The sequence below is a fragment of the Camelus dromedarius genome, chromosome 30 (genome assembly GCF_036321535.1).
Source record: "Camelus dromedarius isolate mCamDro1 chromosome 30, mCamDro1.pat, whole genome shotgun sequence".
Taxonomy (NCBI): Eukaryota; Metazoa; Chordata; class Mammalia; order Artiodactyla; family Camelidae; genus Camelus; species Camelus dromedarius.
This window is the reverse complement of record NC_087465.1, coordinates 23,945,737-23,965,407: the sequence shown is the minus strand read 5'-3', so window position 1 is coordinate 23,965,407 and position 19,671 is coordinate 23,945,737. Positions and strand designations below refer to the sequence as shown.

The following is a 19,671-nucleotide window of genomic DNA, read 5'->3' as shown; positions in this document are numbered from 1 at the left end:
ATTAACTTAGATGTGTTCATTTTTTGTTTTTGTTTTCTTGTCTCCTTTTTTTGAATCTAAGGGAAAGAGATGAAGAAAATCAAGAAATGTCTTTATCTAAATCAGCAAGAATAGAAATGTCTTGTTCTCTTTTAGAGCAAACACAGCCTATCACACCCTCAATGTGGACAAGAAAGGAGCAGCACCTATCTCGGAATGAGCCTGTGGGAAAAGAAACAGATAGCTCGTTTGCAGATGTAGATTTAAAATCCACTGTGAAAAATTCTGCCACTAAATCTCTTTCTACAGAAGAACTAAGATCAGAAAAAAGAAAAGAAATTGATGACTTAGCCATAGAAGATGAAGTATTGGAAGAGTTATTCAAAAACATAAAACCAGAGTTAGAAATGGAAGTGAAAGTTCAGAAACAAGAGGAAGATGTCAATATTAGAAAAAGGCCACGATTGGATCTGGAAACAAATGGCACTTTTAATGATGAAGCAAGACCAGAAAGTAACAAAATCTCTGTAAGTAACATTTTTTAATGAGAAGTATTGCAAATAGAAACTTAGAATGTTAAAAAGTACTTTAGATATTTGCATTGACAGTATGACCATTTTCATGATGTTTTTTGGGGGGAGAAAAATTAATGTCTTCTACACCTAGTATTAGGTATAAGAATTTGTTGGTTGATAAGGGAAATGTTCAAAATAGTGTGATTCTTTGACAGTGTTGTAATAAATGGCAACAAATAAAACTGTTATTCATAATTGTTTTAATAGATTTCCAAGCTATACTATTAAACCAGACATTTGGCCATGATGGTGAATATAGGAGATATTTTAATAGAGTAAACAGGGACAGAAAGATAAAATTAGTAAACACGAAGTATCTACTAAGTAAGTTTTTAGGGTAGAAGATGTATAAGATCATTAGGAATTTTTATTTTCATTTTTATTTTTAACGTCTTCAGCCTGTTCTCGTGAATGTTGGTAGTTTCTCTTAACCCACTTTGGTCCAAGAAAACTTCAGATTATTTCCTACTTTATTCATCAGCCAGTTACCTACTATTTGTAGACGAGTTAGCTCATTAAGTGAGAGCACAGACCTCATGAAATGAAAATTTGCTATTCTGACTGCTCGCATAGGTCTGTTAGCTCCACTCTTATTCATAGCATCCCCTCCTATAAATGGCTACTAGATGAGGATGAGGCTAAGTAAAAGAATGAGTAAGAATTTAAGTCATTGGAAGATACAATGATTCAGTATTCATTTGTTGAGAACCTAGTGTGTATCAAGCACTATTTAAATCTATAACTACTATTGGAAAATAAAAACATACGTCCTGTTTAGCCTATATTTTGGCATCATCACATGAAGGAGAAAATTCTCATTATTTGTTATTTCTTATGAGTGAATACTTAAAGCCCTTTCGTGGACCAGCTGCCTCGGAATCACCTGGTGAGCTTTTTAAAAATAGGGACTCCCGGACCAAAGCCCCAGAGATCCTGACTCGTTACATCCAGTTTTCTTCCCAGAAATATTTCCCCCCTTGTATTAGTTAAGGATTCCTTTTGCTGTCTCTAAAAAATTCTAAAATCAGTGGCTTCAATAAGATAGGGTTATTTTTTTCCTGCAAAGGATGCCCAGAAGCAGGTAACCAAAGCTGCGTGGTAGTTCCATGGTGTTAATTTCCTAGCGTCTGCCTTTCTGTTTTAGGAGATTGCACCTCTAGCCATCGTGTTAGCTTTCCTAGGAGGTAGAACAAGGTGGAGAGGGGACAGGGCAGAGCGCCCTGTGAGTTCCTGCCCACACTTATCTAAGGAGCTTTCTCAGAAACCCCGCTTGATAACTTGGGTTGCTGGCCGGGAGTGCTCATGCTCTGTGCCGCTCCCCAGCCCTCACCCTCAATTTGCAAGAGAGTCTGGGAAGTGTTTGAAGCTTAGCACGTGGCTGCCTCTAACAAACTTAGAGTCACATTGTCAGGAAGAGAGAGTGAGATACCTTCCAGCTGAGATACCTTCCAGCCAGACTGGGGACTCCAGAGACAGAGGAGCCCTTTATTAGTAAAGATTTAAGATTAGCGGGCACTTTCCAGAAGAGGTTAATAGAACCAGGTGGTTTATATGTCCTCTGAGTCACTTCTGTAGCATCTTCCACTGGGTAAGTTACCTCGGTAAGTTAGTTTAATGTGGCATTTGGTGAAATCCAAAGGATGATTTCCTAAGTTTCGTAAATTTATTTATATCTCTTTATAAAGATATGTTTATTCTGTTGACATTATGGGTTCCTATGTCACTTTAGCTCCAGACTGTTCCAGAATCTGTATTCAGGCTACTTAATATTGTAAGTGTTTAGCCTTTAGAAAGGTAGGCCCTGTTTATATTATTTTGGTCATACCTTTCCCTTGTAGGAGCCTTTCCTCCTGTATTTATTTCTGTTTTTTCCTGATATATTCTTACTTTCTTTTTCTAGTCTCTTTGTCCTTTTACATAATTTAATCTTTTTCAAATAGCCTTTTTTCTTTTTCTTAAACTCTATCCCAGATGGATTTACTACTACAATGGCCACAGCCCGGTCTGGCAGCGGTTGTAGTTTTAGTCACAGAACTCTTTGGTGCATCCTGTTTGGCTGCTAATCAATCTTCCTATATACCTACTTCGACCGCACATTCCCCCAGGACTCACATTCCCCCAGGACTCATATTACCCAAGGAATTAGAGCCCAGATCGGGAGAGATGAAAAGTGAGCACCATATGCCAGTGGTATGGGAATCATTAAACAGTTTTTTATCGACCTGAAAAGGCCTCTCATTCAGTAGCCAAGGTTTACATGTTATATAATGCTGTCAGGGAAAATAATTATTTTATTTTGCTCTTTGATTCTGTAGCATGATTTCCTGTCCTTATTTTACTATTTTAGAATTCATGATGTTTTGAATAAAAATATGGTGCAACATAAATATGTTGTAGCAGACTTTTGGAGGATGAATAGCAGTTTGGTTGTGACACACTTCTAGATATTCTAAAAGCTAAATCACTATTCTAGCAGTATTACTTTTTTAGTAAGAACCATGTTATCAAAGTATTTTTGCTTTCAATGTAAAATAAGTTTTTAAAAGTTTTTATTTTGAAAGAATTGCTGATTCACATGCAAATGTAAGAAACTGTATTCAAAGATTCCATGTGCCTTTCACCGTTTCCCTAACTGTAACGTCTTGAGTAAATTCAGGGCAGTGTCGCAGCCAGGAAGCTGATGTGGGCGCAGCTCATCAGCCTGACTCAGACAGTGTGAGATTACATTTAATTCTTCCATTTTTACCATTTTAAGAACTTGTCTGAAAGCTCTTGTGGATTCTCATAGATTAAAAGAATTACTCCTGATTTTTCTACCTAAAGAAGTGATTATAAGAAAAAAATATTTTTTAATCCTTTTATTTCAAAAACTTTTTGCAATTTTAAGAAGGCAGAAATGTGATATTTCTCTCTGACGTGGATTCCTTAGCTGTATTTCAGAAGGACAGTTTCTAAAATATGTTGATGACAGACCTACCATTTTTCTATTTGGGGATTTAAATATGGATTTTAGCATGTGTATAAGATTTCCTATAAGCTGAAATAGAAAGCTGTGGGCTAGATACCCCTGCCAGGATCTTATCTTTATATAAATGACAGCTGTGCTTGAGTTTTGGCTTTACTTTCAATTTCCCAGTCTCCATAAAATGCAAACATGACTCCATGTCGTTGTTAACGTTCCTCCTCTTAATAGCACCCACTGTCTACAGAATCTCTCTTCTTCACCTCATTCTACCCTTCTGTTCTAAATTAAGGTTTCCTCCTCTCTTATGACTGCAGCATCTTTGAAAGCCCAACAGTAATAGCTACCACTTACTGGATACCACCATGCTCTTTACAGCAGTCCTGCAGTGAAGTAATAACTAGACTCATTGAACAGATAAGGAAACTGACAGTAGGAGCTGTTAAGTAACTTGCCGAGGTCATTTAGCTAGGTTTTGACAACTGGGACAGAAACACAGGTCCACTGTGCTGCTTTGGCTTCTCCCTTTGTCAGCTTTCTCAGTATGTCATTTATTCATTTATTTAATTATTCTAGGCATTGGGCGTGCTTACATGAAGGGCAGTCTGAAGGGATAAGTCTGATAGGCCTTTAGGAGGTAGGATCTCCAGGACTTGGTGATTGACGCGATATGAGAAATGAGGACAGAGTATAGGAGAATTTCCACGCTTGTAGTCCAGGGGTCGGGGTAGGTTGTAGTCTGTTCTCTGAGATAGGAAATAAAAACTTGTGTAAGAGGATGAGCAAGTTTGAGGGAGCAGGGCAGGATGAGGAGACACGGGAGTAAAATGTTCTTACTGTGATAACAGCTTCCATGGGGTGATGGGAAAGTACTCAGTAAGAGGCACGCGACAGGCTTCGAATAGAAATGTTTACTCTTACTACTGATAAATAAAAACATCAATTCTCTTTAGTCCCTAAGCAAGCACGGAGTACATTTGTTTTTCTTCCCTTTCTTGTTAAAATTTTTCTGAGTTCGTATTACTCAATCATTGAAAATTTAATGTAAAATGATATACATCTCCTACTGTATCCAAAGGGATTGTAGTTTTTACTGAAAGTCTTAGAAAGCTATCTGTGGAAAATGCTTTTGTTTAGAATGTGGTCCAGAAAAATGGATATGAAGGATAGTATGATTGTGTACAAGGCAGTGTCCGTTGTATTGCAGATGAATAACTTGAACAGTTGAAATAACTGTCTTTCTTCTTGGATTAAGGGTGATTTAAAATTCAGTTCTAAAAAAATTTAGATAGACTTCTTGAAAAGTGTTTTTATTTTTGACTCTAAAAGTCATACACAATCTTGTAGAAATATGGAAAATAAAGAAAAACATAACAACAACTTGTTGATAACCCTGAAAATTACCATAGTTAATATTTTGGTATTTTCTTTTTTAAAGTCTTACTTTTTTAAGCAGGCATCAACTGTTAATGCAGTTTTACAGCCATTTTTATTCACTTATATTATGGTCATTTCTCATTTGTTAAATATTCTTTAAGTATATAACTTACATGAACTTATATTGCTTCTAGTTCTTTACTCTTGTAACTAATACTGCAGTGTCTTTTTCTACATGTATTTCTATTCTCATCTCATTTTTTCCCTAGGGAAGATGCTTGAAAGTCAAATAGCTGGATCAGTAGCATGAGTATTTGTAAGGTTTTCAGGGAGGTACTATCTTAGACTGGGAGTTCGAGATTTGTAGATACTGACAGGTGTATATAGAATAGATAAACGAGTTTTACAGTATAGCACAAGGAAATATATACAAGATCTTGTAGTAGCTCATGGTGAAAAAGAATATGAAAGTGAATATATTATATTCATGTATATATACATGAAAAACTGTGCTGTACACCAGAAATGGACACATTATAAGCTGACTATAACTCAATAAAATAAAAAAAAGAAAGGTACTATCTTATAATTCTTATGAACAATATTTTTTATTTCTTTAGCAAGAAAATGAAATTGGGAAGAAATGTGAGCTCAAGAAAGAATCACTATGGTCAACTAAAGAACTATCTGTGAGGAATTTTTATTTTATTTCATTTTTATAAAGATTTGACTTATATGGACCGTGATTTCATCCATTTCTCTCAGTCTGCATTCTTAGGATTAACTGATTTTCTTTCTATAATTTTGGTCTATTTCATAAATTATGCTTCCTCTGAAAATGAATAAATCATATTACAACCATTATATAGCACAGGAATATGGAGAAAAGCCTGAGTGTAATTCCCTGCCCTCTACTCTGTAGATATGTGACCTTGAATAAGTCATTTTTCCATTTACAAATTCGTCTTTTGTTTATAAAATCAGACTGATACTTTTCCAACAGGGTTGTGTTTATATCAAGTAGAGTAATGGATATGAAATATTTTTCTTAAAACACAAAAGTATTAGGCCAGCATTACTAGAGTTCCTGATTATATTCTGTCTCTATCACATGAACTTTTCCTTTTGACTGTTCCCTTTTTTCATCTCTCCCTGACTGTCTTTATCTTAGTTCTGTTAGCAACTTCCATATGAGTGTATAGTAAAACAGTTTAGAAAACTAAGATGGTCAGCCTTGAGCCGCTGTAACAATGTGGATATGTAACTATAATTAGTTAATAGGAAATGACATAAAGAATGCCATCCAACAACATAGTAAAATGACTATAACTCAATAAAAAAATGTTAAAATTAAAAAAAAAGAAAAAAAGAATCCTATCTGGCAAAAGGAAGGAATCTTCAGGCTGATAAAATAGCTGTTAATCTGGAATAAAAAAGTGGCTTTCAGTTAATGAGGTGGCATGTCCAGAATTAATTATTGTTTTTTTGATGTGTCAAAAATAATAAAAAATATAAACTATTGGAAATCCAGGAAACCTTAAACATAGTCTGTGGGAACTTGTAGAATGGATTATGTAATAATCTTGGTGTATGGTTTCAACAAAAAGAAACAAGACAGTATTTCTTGCCAAGAAAATATATACAGGAAGATAAATTGTTTATTGGGATGGTTTTTATTAGAATAGGCTGCTAAATTTAAAATCCATTATGATTTTTAGCCTTTTATCATAGATGAGTATGATACAGATGTTTCTAAAGTTACGGAGCACTTGAGTAAATAATCTTCTGGTTTTGAAATAGATACAATTTGATTTCAAATACAAAGTTCAGGTGCCAGAAATAAACCTTTTTTTTTTTTTTTTTTTTTACTGTTGTTTTAGGGGTTTTACACTTTTTTCTGTAGAATCTTAAATAATGAGTAATTATCCTTCTTACTTCTTTTTCTTATCTATTCATCTTAATGCCGTTGAAGAACAATGAGGAACTTAAGGATGATGGTGAGGTGCTTCCACGGAAGGTGTTACTAACTGAATTTAGGTCACTGGTGGTTAGTAACTCTGCCTCCAGAAACGCAGCAAGTGTAAGTAATGATTATGGTCAACTGAAGAATTTCAAGAAATTCAAAAAGGTTCGTATTCTTTTAACTAAAATGTCCACTTAAAGTAGTTTAAAAAATTACTCTTGGAAGGATGTAAACTGAGAGTTAATGAATAGATATAACCAACTTTATTAAAGTTGAGTTCTTTAGGGTGCTGTTTACCTGGTTTTCTCTACCTTAAGCAGCAGGCGTTTGCCTGTATTGACAGCGTCCTCCCAGTTCTAATGTTGATCTATGACTATCTGACGGGATTGTTTAACTCCGGACTTTGTGAAGATAACGTATTTGTTAATAATAACTGAGAACATTACATAATGAAAACTAGGCATTTTATTACTATGTGTGTGTAAAACAGAATATAAATAGGTAGACTGACTATCTAACCTGAGTTCCTCCTCCTTTAGGAACTGATAAGGTATTTATTTTATTAGTATGGTCAAAAAGATATTTCTGATCCAGTCTGTATTCTCTTTGCTGGCTCTTTTGGGATCTTTGCTTCTTGCTCCATACCCATGACTGACTGCTAGGTTCTGCTTATGCATTTGATCAGAATGTAGTCATTTTTTCAGAAGTGACTTCTGTGGAGTACTGCTTTTCTCTAGAACATGGTCTGTGTGATTCTTGCTGTGACCTCAAGGTGCTGTAGCTTTTTCTCTCTAACGTGAGCCACTGTTAACATTTCTCAGTTAAATTTGTTTTCTGCCTATGACTTTAGAACCTTTTAGAGTATTGTAATGTTATTAAACAGTTCTAAACCCTATTTAACAGGAAGAATCTCTTCTACTTAGAGTGGAAGATATCTCCCACTTATATGGCACCCACGTACTCTTTCCCCCTCCGTGGCTGTGGCTTATGAGTAGCTCAAGGGCATTCTTACTTCGTGGTTATTTCATGTTTAGTGTCGTGTCACAGAATCTTATTGTTAAATCGAAATTCAAAAGACATACTAATGTTTTAATTAATGAAGTTACCAAAGAGAAAGTAATAATATTCACTGTAGTGAAGAAGTATAAATTAGTACAAACTTCTGGAAACTAGTTTGGAGAAATTTAAAACCTTTAAAAATACTAATATCCTTGACCAAGGAAATTTTTTGAGACTACAAAAGAAATTCAAACCAAAATTTATATGGAAAGAAGTTTAACTAGATTGACTTTAATGAAAGAATTTGTCTGAGTTTCTTCATATATGTGAAAATCAATGATGGCTCTCTTTGTCCTTTTAAAATATTGCTAAATGATGAAAACTAATTCAAGATTCCCTTTCCACTTCATATATTAGAATTTTAAAGGTGTGTCCCTTAAATATTTATTATTTATTCCCTAAGTATAATATTAGCAGTGTGGTTAATATGTATTCTTACATAATATTCTTTTTTAGCACCTCTTTATAGACAGTTAAAATTTCTATTAAAAATATAAACTGTGAAAATAGAGTTACCATATGATCCAGCAGTCCCACTCCTGGGCATATATTCCAGAGGGAGCTCTAATTCAAAAAGAAACATGTACCCCAGTGTTCACTCTTTACAGTAGCCAAGACATAGAAACAACCTATATGTCCAATGACAGATGATTGGATAAAGAATTTTGGTATATTTATACAATAAAATACTACTCAGCTATAAAAAAAATAAATAATGCCATTTGCAGCAACATGGCTAGACCTAGAGATCATCATTATAAGTGAAGTAAGCCAAAAAGAGAAAGAAAAATATATGATATCACTCATATGTGGAATCTTAAAAATAAAAAAAAAAGAAAAAGGGCACTAATGAACTCATCTACAAAACAGAAACAGATTTGAAAACATAGTAAATAATCTTATAGTTACTGAGGGAAAGAGGGAAGGGATAAATTTGGGAGTTTGAGATTGCAGATGTTAGCCACTATATATAAAAATAGATTAAAAAATAGATTTTTTCTGTGTAGCACAGGGAACTATATTCAACATCCTGTAATAAACTTTAATGAAAATGAATATATGTATGTATATGCATGACTGGGACATTTTGCTGTACACCCGAAATTGATACATTGTAACCAACTATACTTCAGTCAAAAAAATATATAAACTATTACCACCTCCAACATCTTTTGCTAAGGATCTATAAATTGGAAAGTTTTGAAGACTTAAATTTCCTTGAGTTCTAGGAAGTATTTAAATATTTAGAACCAAATATAATACTTTTAAGTTATAGTGTGTATATTCACCTTGAGTTCATTAATTTGTTAGGTAATGAGCTAAAGACAGTTTTAAATAAAAATTCCAAATTAAAAATCTTAAATTCTCCTTAGCACATAAATCTCAGTGACATGTCTAAATCAGGTATAGTATAGCCAAAAAATAGGACAAAAACATATGGGTCTAGCACAGTTACCTCTGTCTCACTTATTTTCATTTTTACGATCTTTAGTACCTAAATTATATGTGATTTACAATCTTTGCTTTAAAAAAAATGATTGTCTTAATTTTTAATGCATTTGACAAGGCTTACTATTTCACAGGTCTCATTTCCTGGAGCCAGAAAACTTCCACACATCATTGGAGGATCAGATCTAATAGCTCATCATGCTCGAAAGAATACAGAGTTGGAAGAGTGGTTGAGACAGGAAATGGAGGTTAGTAGGAAATGAGGCCCAGTAACTTGTTTGATTTGCAGTTCGATTCCTTCTGATTTCCTTAGAGCAAACTCTCCTTAAAGCCAAACTTAAGGTAAGTGACCTAAGGTTGTCCATTCTGAAAAATTCCTGAGTTACATAGCATTAAGATTAATTTGTACCTTTCTGGAACACTTCTTTAAGGGACTTCCAGATTTATTGATTGTATCTACAACTACACGCTGCCTAAGCTTCAGTAACCCAAACCTCTGTTATAACATTGCTCTTTTGGGAAAATGTGAACTGCTTCACAGCTCTACATGTTGGGGTGTAGTTTCCAAAAACTCACTGTTGACAGCTATCAGCTAATATATTTATAAACTGCTGTAATGAGAGCTCAGAGGGTAGACTACAGAAAATCTGCTTGTTTTGCCTTCTCCCTGGGTGTTTTGAGTCCTAGTAGATATTATGTAACAAGACTGTCCATGTGATCCATAATTCATTCAGCCTCAACCTTTTTTTTTAAACTGGAGAATTTAATAAAATTCAGTAAAGTGAGGAGCTTTTTAAAATAGAACTATTCTGTGGAAGTTAAGAATTCAGAAACACATGACCATTGAATTGAGTGGTAATCAGAGGCCAAATCCAAAGTTAGAAAGTCGTCTTAGTCTTTTTGCTGCCTGATTACTCAGTGTTACTGGTCCCAAAGGTGCGCTCCATCAGTCATCTCAACAGGCGGTTTGAAGTAGGGCTGTTTGGTAATTAGGGGGTAGGGGCAGTATCTCTTGTCCTCTGATTTGACGTAAGTTAAATATCACTTTCTTGTCAATGTATCTTAACTTCTTTTCTGTATATTTCACTGCTTTGTTTCTCTGGATTGTAATTTTGGTAATTTCTTCAAATTGTCTTCCAGTGTAGCACTTCTCTCTTCAGCTCTGTCTGGTTGGTATTTCATTCAGTCTGTTGTATTTTTTTTATCACTGGAAGTCTGTTTCATTTATTCCTAAGTCTTCTTGTTCCCTGCTGATATTTTTAAGGTCCTCTTTTGTGTTCTTTGTCTAGTGATATCAATACCTAAAGTGTTGATCTGTTTCATCTAGTTCTCGCTCATGTTTCCAAGTAAATATTTTGTGATCTTTGAACGTGAGCTGTTTGTTTTCCTTGAAACTTGATCTGTGGGAAGTCCTAAATTCTGGTTTATTTCCTCCAGAAAAGATATGTTTGTGTCTGCCAGCCTTGTTCTGCCAATTAAAGACCACTTGAATCTCTGCTTGTGATTCTTTTGGATCATTCAGGTAGTTAATATATACCTGGACCAGGAGCCTGAGTGAAAGCCAGCCTTTCATTGTAAACTTAAGTGTGATTTTTAAAATTTCTTCCTTCACCCTGTGTCGGGGTCAAGAGAGGCAAGGTTCTATTATTTCCTTTGTGTTGTAGGGTTTGTTCCACTTGCACCCTTTAGTATTGGAGTCTTTTATTATATTTCCTACCTTGGATTTTCTTTCATAACACTCATTCTTCATACAGACATCAAAGGACAGTCCAGGTTTTTTATGGTTTGCAGATCCACACAGAGCAGCGCAAAAGCTGACTGTGCTGCTTACTAACATCCCAGGATTTGTGTTTTGCTAAATTATGAGTTTAATGTAGTCTTCAGCAGTTTGTTTTTTAAAAATGCTTTTTTTTTATCAAAAAATTGTTCGATCACTCAAGAAAATAGGGTTATAGGATTATTTACTGTCAAAAAATGGGAGAGTGGAGGTAATATCCTTTCTTCCTTTCTTTTTTGAAAGAGTATTTGGCTTTACTGTTTTATAAATGTACCTTCCAAAGAATTACGGTAGTATGCAAAAGAATGAAGAAGTTAGAATCCTAATTATCCATTGAAACATTAAATGTGTAATGTTCCAGACGTCTCTTTATTGAGGAGGAGTGAGAGGTAGGGACAGTGTTGAAAGGGAGAGAAAGAGACTGATAGAAGGAAATAAAACTGAAAGCATTGCTGAATTTGTGTAAATGTTTCTTCCTTTCAGGATATTTTCTGAGATCCCTAAATATGAAAAACACTATCAGGTTAGAATCAGTTATTTGTTTCACACTCTACATTCTGATTTTAGATACTGTTTGTTGGCTCCCTGCTGTGAAGAGTGAGGAAATTTTTTATACTCCTTCCCTTTCCTTCCCCCACCTCATGTCAGTCCTCCTTTTCCCCTCTTTTTAGGTGACTTGCATGCCTACAATATTCCTTCTTAAGCTTGAAAGTCAGTAACAATCAGAATATATCTCAGTGTGGATCACTCTCCGTTCATTTTTCCCAGAATACAGTATGCTATTTTGATTTGTATATGGAGTTCGTTTTTTATTTCGAGAAACTTTTCTGTTACATCTTTACAAACATTTTTATAATTGCTGGGTTTGCTACATTTAAGGCATAAGTTTCCTTTTATTAAATCACCTCTGCCCTCCACATTCATTTCTTCCACAGTTACGACGGTTTTATTAAGCTCTCTCACTCTACCAGAAATTCAGGCTTCAGTTGTGTCTGTTTCTCACCAGCTCTGTGACTTTGAGAAAATTACTTAACCAAATCTTTATGCTTCTGTTTCTTCCTGTGCAGCATGGGAACAATAATAGTACCTCTGTTTCACAGGGTTTTTTGTGAGAATTATATAAGATACTATTTACAAAGCATTTTTAACAGTGGAAATGGTGTTAGCTGTTTCTCATTAATTTTGAAATGGGATTATTACAGTTCTGAGTTTGTTTACTTAGCATTCATTCCCATTTGGTTTCATCATGTTTTTTTTTTATCATCTACCTTTCTTGTTCTTATTTCATTGCTTTCATGTTACTATTAATTTTATTTATTTTTTTATTCTTGGGTTATTTCTTGCAGACTAGGTTCTTGAACTGTCCTTGGCATGTTCTGTTCTAGTCTCTTCTTTTCCCATCTGGCTGTGAAGTGGCTTTTCTGGTTTCTTTAGTTTTGTAGCTATTTAAAGTCAAATGCCTGGTCCAGATATTGCTTGCTGTGTGAAGCATCATATGACATCTTACGCAAGGGTTGCATTCTAAAGCCAGTGGATGAGACAAGAATTGAATGCAGTTGAAATTACTCCTTCCCATTTTAGCTTGCTTGTGAAGAACGGGATTGCCCTGATGCCTCCACACTGGGAGTATGGCCGTGTGCTCAGTCACAGGCCTACTGCGTGCCCCATCTACTTCCTGTTGCCTGAAGACATTGAGTTGAAGAAAGGAGGGACTCAGCTGGAGCTATGTGCAGCTCCTTCTTGGGATTGGAATTAAATGTGTACCAGGGAGTATATTCCACTAAATCTCTCTTCTTTTTGTTAGAACGACTTTAGGTGCCCGAGGTAGGATTTGCTCTTTAAGATAATAGAGTTGACTTTCTCTTTCTGCAGGGCCCCTGCTTCTCTATAAAGGTGCTTCTGTCTTGATGTCTCATTTCCCTAGTCTTGCCCCAGCTGCTCTTCTGCATTCCCTGCCCTTTGTTCTTTTTCAGCCCTTCCTTCTCTACCTCTGCTGCAGACCAGTCTTACTTTTCATAATCACTTAGTCAGTTCCCGTCCTTTGCCTGAACTTAGGGTATTTTCATTTCTTGAATTTAGGATATTTTCATTTCAGTAAATGTAGTAGTTCTTTAAATTCTATCCAACCTGATTTGAATTTTGAAAAACTGGGAGATGCAGTTTTCCCAGGCTGTTAAAAAATGCCAGTAATATGAGAATTTTTGTTTCTTAATACTGTTACACTTAATGTTTTTACTAAGATACATAAGATAAAGCTTATTTTTCTTTACTATATTAAACTTTAAAATTAACATCCCCTGCTAGGAAGCTTTTAAGAGTGTTTAGGATAATGGTACCAGCAGCTTTTTTAACAATTGTGAAAATCATGTCTTCCCATTTATGTTCTGCTGTACCTATTAGAAAATGTAAAAAGATACAATTTCATTTTAACATTTCACTGTATGAATAGAAAATCATTCTGTAAGTTTGAATCCTGCAAGTCATTCTTCTAGGCCTTTTCCAGAGACTCAGAAGCAGTGTAACAGCCTGAGTAACAGCTGGTGCTCTTACTCAGGTAAGCCTGGTCGATCTCAGTTCTTCCATATGACAGCTTTTTGATCCTCTGCAAGTTATTAAACCTAAGTCTCTGTTCCCTTATTGGTTAAACTTGGTGTAAATAGTGTAAAAATAGTAATGAAGTTACCTGAAGTTAAAATGAAATTTTTTAGAAACAGTTTTCAGACAGTATTTGGAAGTACACAAATGTGAATTATTTACAGGAAACATAAACTGTCTGCATTAAGAGAATTATGGTTTTTTAGTAGAGTTATGATATAAATAATGACAACAGAAGGTAGAAATTGGTAAGCATTTAGGAGTTGTGCAGCTAAAGTTTTGGGGAAGTTCTTCAGAGCAGATGTTACTTTTAAATGAAGAAGGTCAGAATGTTATTGTTAAAGAGGTGAAGCACATTCCTTGACACATAGTAGGCACTACAAAATCACTGAATGAATGCAACCTTGAAAGATGGTCAGATGTGGAAAGACGTGGGAAAGGAGGTAATTTCCTGGGTAGAGGGAGAAACCTGGACAAAAGCAGAGGGTCACAGGGTGTTTATTAGGAAGTGAGTTTGGTTTTTTGTTTTTGTTTTTTCTTTTTTATGATTTGCTTTTAACTGGCCTACAGAGTTCCTGAAGAAGAGAGTGAGAAGGGATTGAGAAGGTAGGATGGAGCCAGGTTACGAAGAGCCTTTCCCATTTTTAAGAGTCAGACTCAAGAGCCTGTGTTTTCTTTGGTAGGTGGGAGAAGTCATTGAAAGGTTTTGAGTGACACATGGTAGGATCATAGCCAGACTTTAGGAAGATACATCCAGCACAGGGCATGTCCAGTCCTAACTCTCAAAGGTGCTTTAGAAGTGTGGTGAGTTTGTGTTTAAAATTGTCTTGTGGGTGAGGTGTTTCAGCAGCAGCTTCTGAGCCCTGATCTGGGGCTGTGAGAAAGAGAGCAGCATTACTTGGAGAGCTGCTCTGGTTGAAGGTGGGGTCAGTGTTACCTGTTCAGCCCCTTCATCAGCGGCATGATTTCAAAACACTGAGATTTCATTTGGTAAAAGGGTTCTGCTGGAAAAAAAAAAAAAAGTTTAAAAACACAACAAGCTAGCAGGATACATGTTGGTTGCCTTTGAAAGGAGATTGGCTGCAGAAAGTTGTTTAATTAGAGAACTCTTGCATAATCTTGGTATGACGTGAAAATGGAAAGGATCCGTTGAAGGGAAAGAAGTCATAGAGGCATGAATTCATAGACCTGGTTACCTCCTGGGTGTGGAAATCTCGGAGCTGGCTGTGATCATCCAGCACAGCAGTTTTATTAACTGTATACATCACTGAGCAAATGTGTGAAATGACGTTTATTTTTACAGGTGCAAAATCAACATGCAAAAGAGGAATCTCTTGCTGATGATCTCTTTAGGTAAAGTTTAATTTCACCTTTCTCATGAATCTTTGAGTGATGTATGTAAAAATTCAGTTCTATTCTTAGAGTTTACATATTTATTTTGTCTGTCCTTGGAAATAGATGCTTAGTCCCTTCACCTAAAGAATGTTTAATATATGGATTTCTTTTTACTGCTTGAGTACCTCTTATTTGAGTTTACTGGATATAGCTTTTGAGATTTGGGCTTAACCCAGTTGTACTGTATCACAAAATATTTAAATTTAATGGGCACATTTAGGCAAAAGAAGGTTCCACAGCTGCATGAGTTTGGCTGATTTTTTAGCTCTGAATAGAATTATGAATGGATTTTGAAATAAGACAAACGAAATGCCAGACCATTTGTTTAGTTTTATTTGGTGCATACTTGAAAATAAGAGGCTGGATTAGAGTTTCAAAGCAGGTTTTTGTGGGAGGGTTAGAGGAGTTATAATGGGTGATTATAATTTAGTTCTGATTTAACATTTTTAGCATTCCTGCAGGCCCAGTAAGCCTTATGATAGTTAGCTCTCAAATGCTCGTAAAGTACAATATTGTGGGTAGATACTGGCTGGGGAGAACACTGTTTTCCCAGGAAATACTATATTTTTGAGTCTGTTCTGTAGCCACTTTCTTTAATTTCATTATTGACGGTATAAATCATTGATGACAGTGTTCACTCTTCTTTTTTGGGGATGGGTGGTAATTAGGGTTATTTATTTATTTTTAGAGGAAGTACTGGGGATTGAACCCAAGACCTCATGCATGCTAAGCTAGTGCTCTGCCACTTGAGCTGTACCCTCCACCCTACTTTTCATAAATATAGTCAAATGAGAATGTGTCGTTGCCCAACTACATTTTGTTTAGTTGCTATAGGAGAAAATTCTGTAAAATAATTGTATTTTAGGTTCATTATGCTCTTTTGCACAAATGGTATATACTTTAATTTGAAGCTGGAGAGGTCTATTGGAAGCTGTCCTGGAGAAAGTATAAAAATGTGTATTTATTTTTAAACTGTTTTCATTAATTATTTTAGTGCTTGGACAGGATTTTTTTTATGTTTTATTTTTACCAAATGTTCATCAAAGCAACATCAAAAGTTACTTTTGAAAGTAAAAATGTCAGTGTTTACCATCTGATCCTAAGGATAAAGTTCACGCTCTTAATTTTGTTTGCTGAAGTATGACTGTTTTGAAAGCCCTTTTACTTTAAAAGTAAAAGAAGTACTGTCATTTATCTAGATATTTGTTAACCCTGTTTTCTTTCTTTGCAGATACAATCCTAATATAAAAAGGAGAAGATAATAGGGTTTTTATAAAGAAGCCATGGAAAAGAAAAGCCGTTTTCTATCAAGAGTTCACTTCAGGTTTCTTATGGGATACATGCATCTAGTATATAGAAGAGATTTAAGTTTATGGCCTAAATTTGTTAAATAAAATGCACAAAACTCCATTTCTTTTGTGTTTGACAATTAGTATTGTTTGTTCTGTTTTTGGTCTTTGTCATCTCATCTTTTATGACAATTATTTTTCATTTTTAAATGTGGTTTTAATTTATTGAATAATTAATATAGTCATAGTTCAAAATACTAAAAGTATAAAAAGGTAAAAGATTAAAAAGTCTCCCTTCTACCACTGTGCTAGCAATTTTCTTCCCCTCCTCTGAAAAAATTCGTAGTACTCATTTCTTATGAGTATTTACAGAGATTTTTAATGCCTATTCAAATTTCTATGCATGCCATTTTTCAATAATTTCCTACAAAAATGATAGCATAATATATACAGTGTTCTGTGCCTTGTTCTTTTTCACGGCCTGGATTAGAAGGTCATAGGCATATCAGAACATAATTTTCATAAATAGTTTTAATTATCGTTTCTTTTCCATTATGCTGTAGTCTTCCCTGAGCTGAAGTAACCCAAATGAAATGGATTTCAGTGCCAAAGACATCACCCCCATATTATTCTGGTACTGGAAACGGCAGTGGAAGACTTACCAAGCTTCTGGATAGGTCTCACTGGGATGCGATAAGACCTGTTTGTGGGTCTAACTGTGCTGGGTGTCTTGCGCTTCTTGGACTTCTCATTTTGTATGTGTAAAGTAAACATGATAATTAGTCTTCTTTCTGCCTCAAAAGGAGATGATAAGAAAAAGTGGGGTTTTTTTTTCGAATTTTGTCATATAGACAGCTTTTGGCTGTACGCTAGAATTAGGGTAAAGTCTTTTTGTCAACTCTTAAGGACTGATGCATTTTGTCCTAGAAAATAGAACAAGTCTTCTGAACTGACTGAAAGCTTCCTAGTCTCATGTAAATTCTGCCACCCTAACAAACTTACCTTTTTAGGTTGTGAGAGAGAACATAACATGCAAAACTGCATCATAAATTAACTTGTACTATTCCTAGATCTTCATGGAATATTCAGTGTTCCCCCATAGTCAGACAAGGGAAGTCACCACATTTAAGTATCCGGCTAAGATACTTTGCACCCTGGACCAGCGCTCAGGACATACTATTTCCTTTCAGGAGATAGTCTGTAAATGTCACAGCTTTTTCTTGTTTCTTTGTTTCATTATCCCCTACAAATGTCAGGTCAGTGTTTAATAATGCTGTTGAAATCTTTTATGTCCTTTCTGTTTTTTTGTCCACTCTTTACTAGTTACTGAAAGGTGAATATTAAAATCCCCAACTATAGTGGATTTGTTTTTTTCTCCCTTTAGTTCTGTCAATTTTTGCTTCACTTTTTTTTAGTTTTATTGAAATACAAATTAAGGCATATAGTATAATGATTTGGTATAAATATATAAGTGAAATGATTACTAGTAAGTTTAGTCAGTCTCGATCTCCTCATATAGTTAGAAAGTTTTTATCTCTTGTGATGAGAACTTTTAGCGTATCTTAAAGATTATCAACTTCAATTACTGTAAAACGTAGTCAGCATGCTGTGCATTGTCTCCCTAGATCCTGCTCATCTTAGAACTGGAAGTTTGTTTAACTTTTGACCCCCTACCTCAGGCAACCACCAGTCTGTTCTTTGTTTCTATAAGTTTGTTTTTTTTTCGATTCCACATACAAGTGAGGTCATACAGTTTTTGTCTTTGTCATTTTATTTGATGTAATGCCCTCAAAGTCAATCAGTGCAAAGTGGATTAAAGACTTGAACTTAATAGCTGTTGTCACAGCAGAATTTCCTTTTTTATGGCTGGATGATAGATAGCCCATTGTGTACATATATCACATTTTTAAAATTTTTTTCTTTTTTTGGTATAATTTCAGAAAAACAGTAATTTTTCTTTTCTTTTAATTTTTTTTATTGAGTTATAGAACATTTTCTTTATTCCTCCTTTAATGGACATCTAGGTTGTTTTCATGTCTTGACTATTATAAATAATGCTGCAATGAACACAAAGATGCATATATTTCTTTGAAATAGTGATTTTGTTTCCTTCAGATATATAGCCAGAAGTGGAATCACTGGATCATAACGATACTTTAATTTTTAATTTTTGAAGGAACTTCCACATTGTTTTCCATAGTAGCTATACCAATTTACATCCCCACAAACAATGCATAGGGGTTCCTTTTTATCCACGTCCTCGCCAACACTTGTTATCTCTTATCTTTTTGATGACAGCCATTCTAACAGGTGTGAGGTGATGTGTCATTGTGCTTTTGATTTTATTTCCCTGATGATGAGTGATGGTGACCACTTTTTCATGTACTTGTTGACCATCTGTATGTCTTTGGAGAAACGTCTATTTAGTTCCTCTGCCCATTTATTAATTGAATCGTTTGACTTTTGCTATTGAGTTCTTTATGTATTTTGGATATTAACCCCTTACCAGATACATAGTTTGCAAATATTTTCTCCCATTCCCTTGGTTACCTTTTCATTTTGTTGATGGTTTCCTTTGATCTGCAGGAGGTTTTCAGTTTGGTGTAGGCCCATTTGTTTATTTTCCTTCTATTGCCTTTGCCCTTGTCAAATCCAGAAAAATCATTTCCATTACCTATGTCAAGGAGCTTACTTCCTATGGTTTCTTCTAGGAATTGTATGCTTTCAAGTATTATGTTCAAATCTTTAATCCATTTTGCATTGATTTTATTTATATGGTGTAAGATAATGGTTCAGTTTCAATTGTTTGCATTTGGCTGTCCAGTTTTCCCAACACCATTTATTAAAGAGAGTATCCTTTCCCCATTGTATATTCAAGGATCTTTTGTCAAAAATTAATTGACCATGAATTCCTGGTCTTATTTCTGGGCTCTCTATTATGGATGACCTGTATGTCTTTTTATGCCAGTACTGTACTGTTTTGATTGATACAGCTTTGTAATATACTTTGAAATCAAGAAGTGTGCTGCCTCTAGCTTTGTTCTTCTTTCTCAAGACTCTTTCTGCTTTTTAAGGTTTTTTTGGTCCATAAAATTTTTACAATTGTTTGTTCTATTTTTGTGAAAAATGCTATTGGAATTTTGATAAGGATTGCACTGATTCTCTACATTGTTTTGGGTAGGATGGATATTTAACAATATTAACTGTTGCAGTCCAAGAGCACAGAATATCTTTCCATTTATTTGTGTCTT

The 19,671-nt window shown here is 34.8% G+C and overlaps 1 protein-coding gene across 6 annotated transcripts in view; it reads left to right on the top strand.

Annotated features, from left to right (window-relative positions):
* NBN (nibrin) overlaps positions 1–16,541 on the top strand; it is a 55,288-nt gene extending 38,747 nt beyond the window's left edge. The window contains exons 11-19 of one of the 6 annotated variants that reach the window (XR_010378497.1): positions 62–506; positions 5,514–5,582; positions 6,866–7,021; positions 9,499–9,612; positions 12,723–13,695; positions 14,307–14,342; positions 14,420–14,540; positions 15,040–15,089; positions 16,363–16,541. Coding sequence is in view for 2 of the 6 variants with exons in the window: in XM_031441391.2 (XP_031297251.1) it covers positions 62–506; positions 5,514–5,582; positions 6,866–7,021; positions 9,499–9,612; positions 15,040–15,089; positions 16,363–16,393 (865 nt within the window). In the remaining 4 variants the exon portion in view is untranslated. Of the gene's footprint in view, positions 1–61; positions 507–5,513; positions 5,583–6,865; positions 7,022–9,498; positions 9,613–12,722; positions 13,696–14,306; positions 14,541–15,039; positions 15,090–16,362 lie in introns of all 6 variants that reach the window. The other 5 variants (XR_010378496.1, XR_010378498.1, XR_004133218.2 and 2 more) reach the window with 5 other exon arrangements.
* Positions 16,542–19,671: the final 3,130 nt, after the last annotated feature.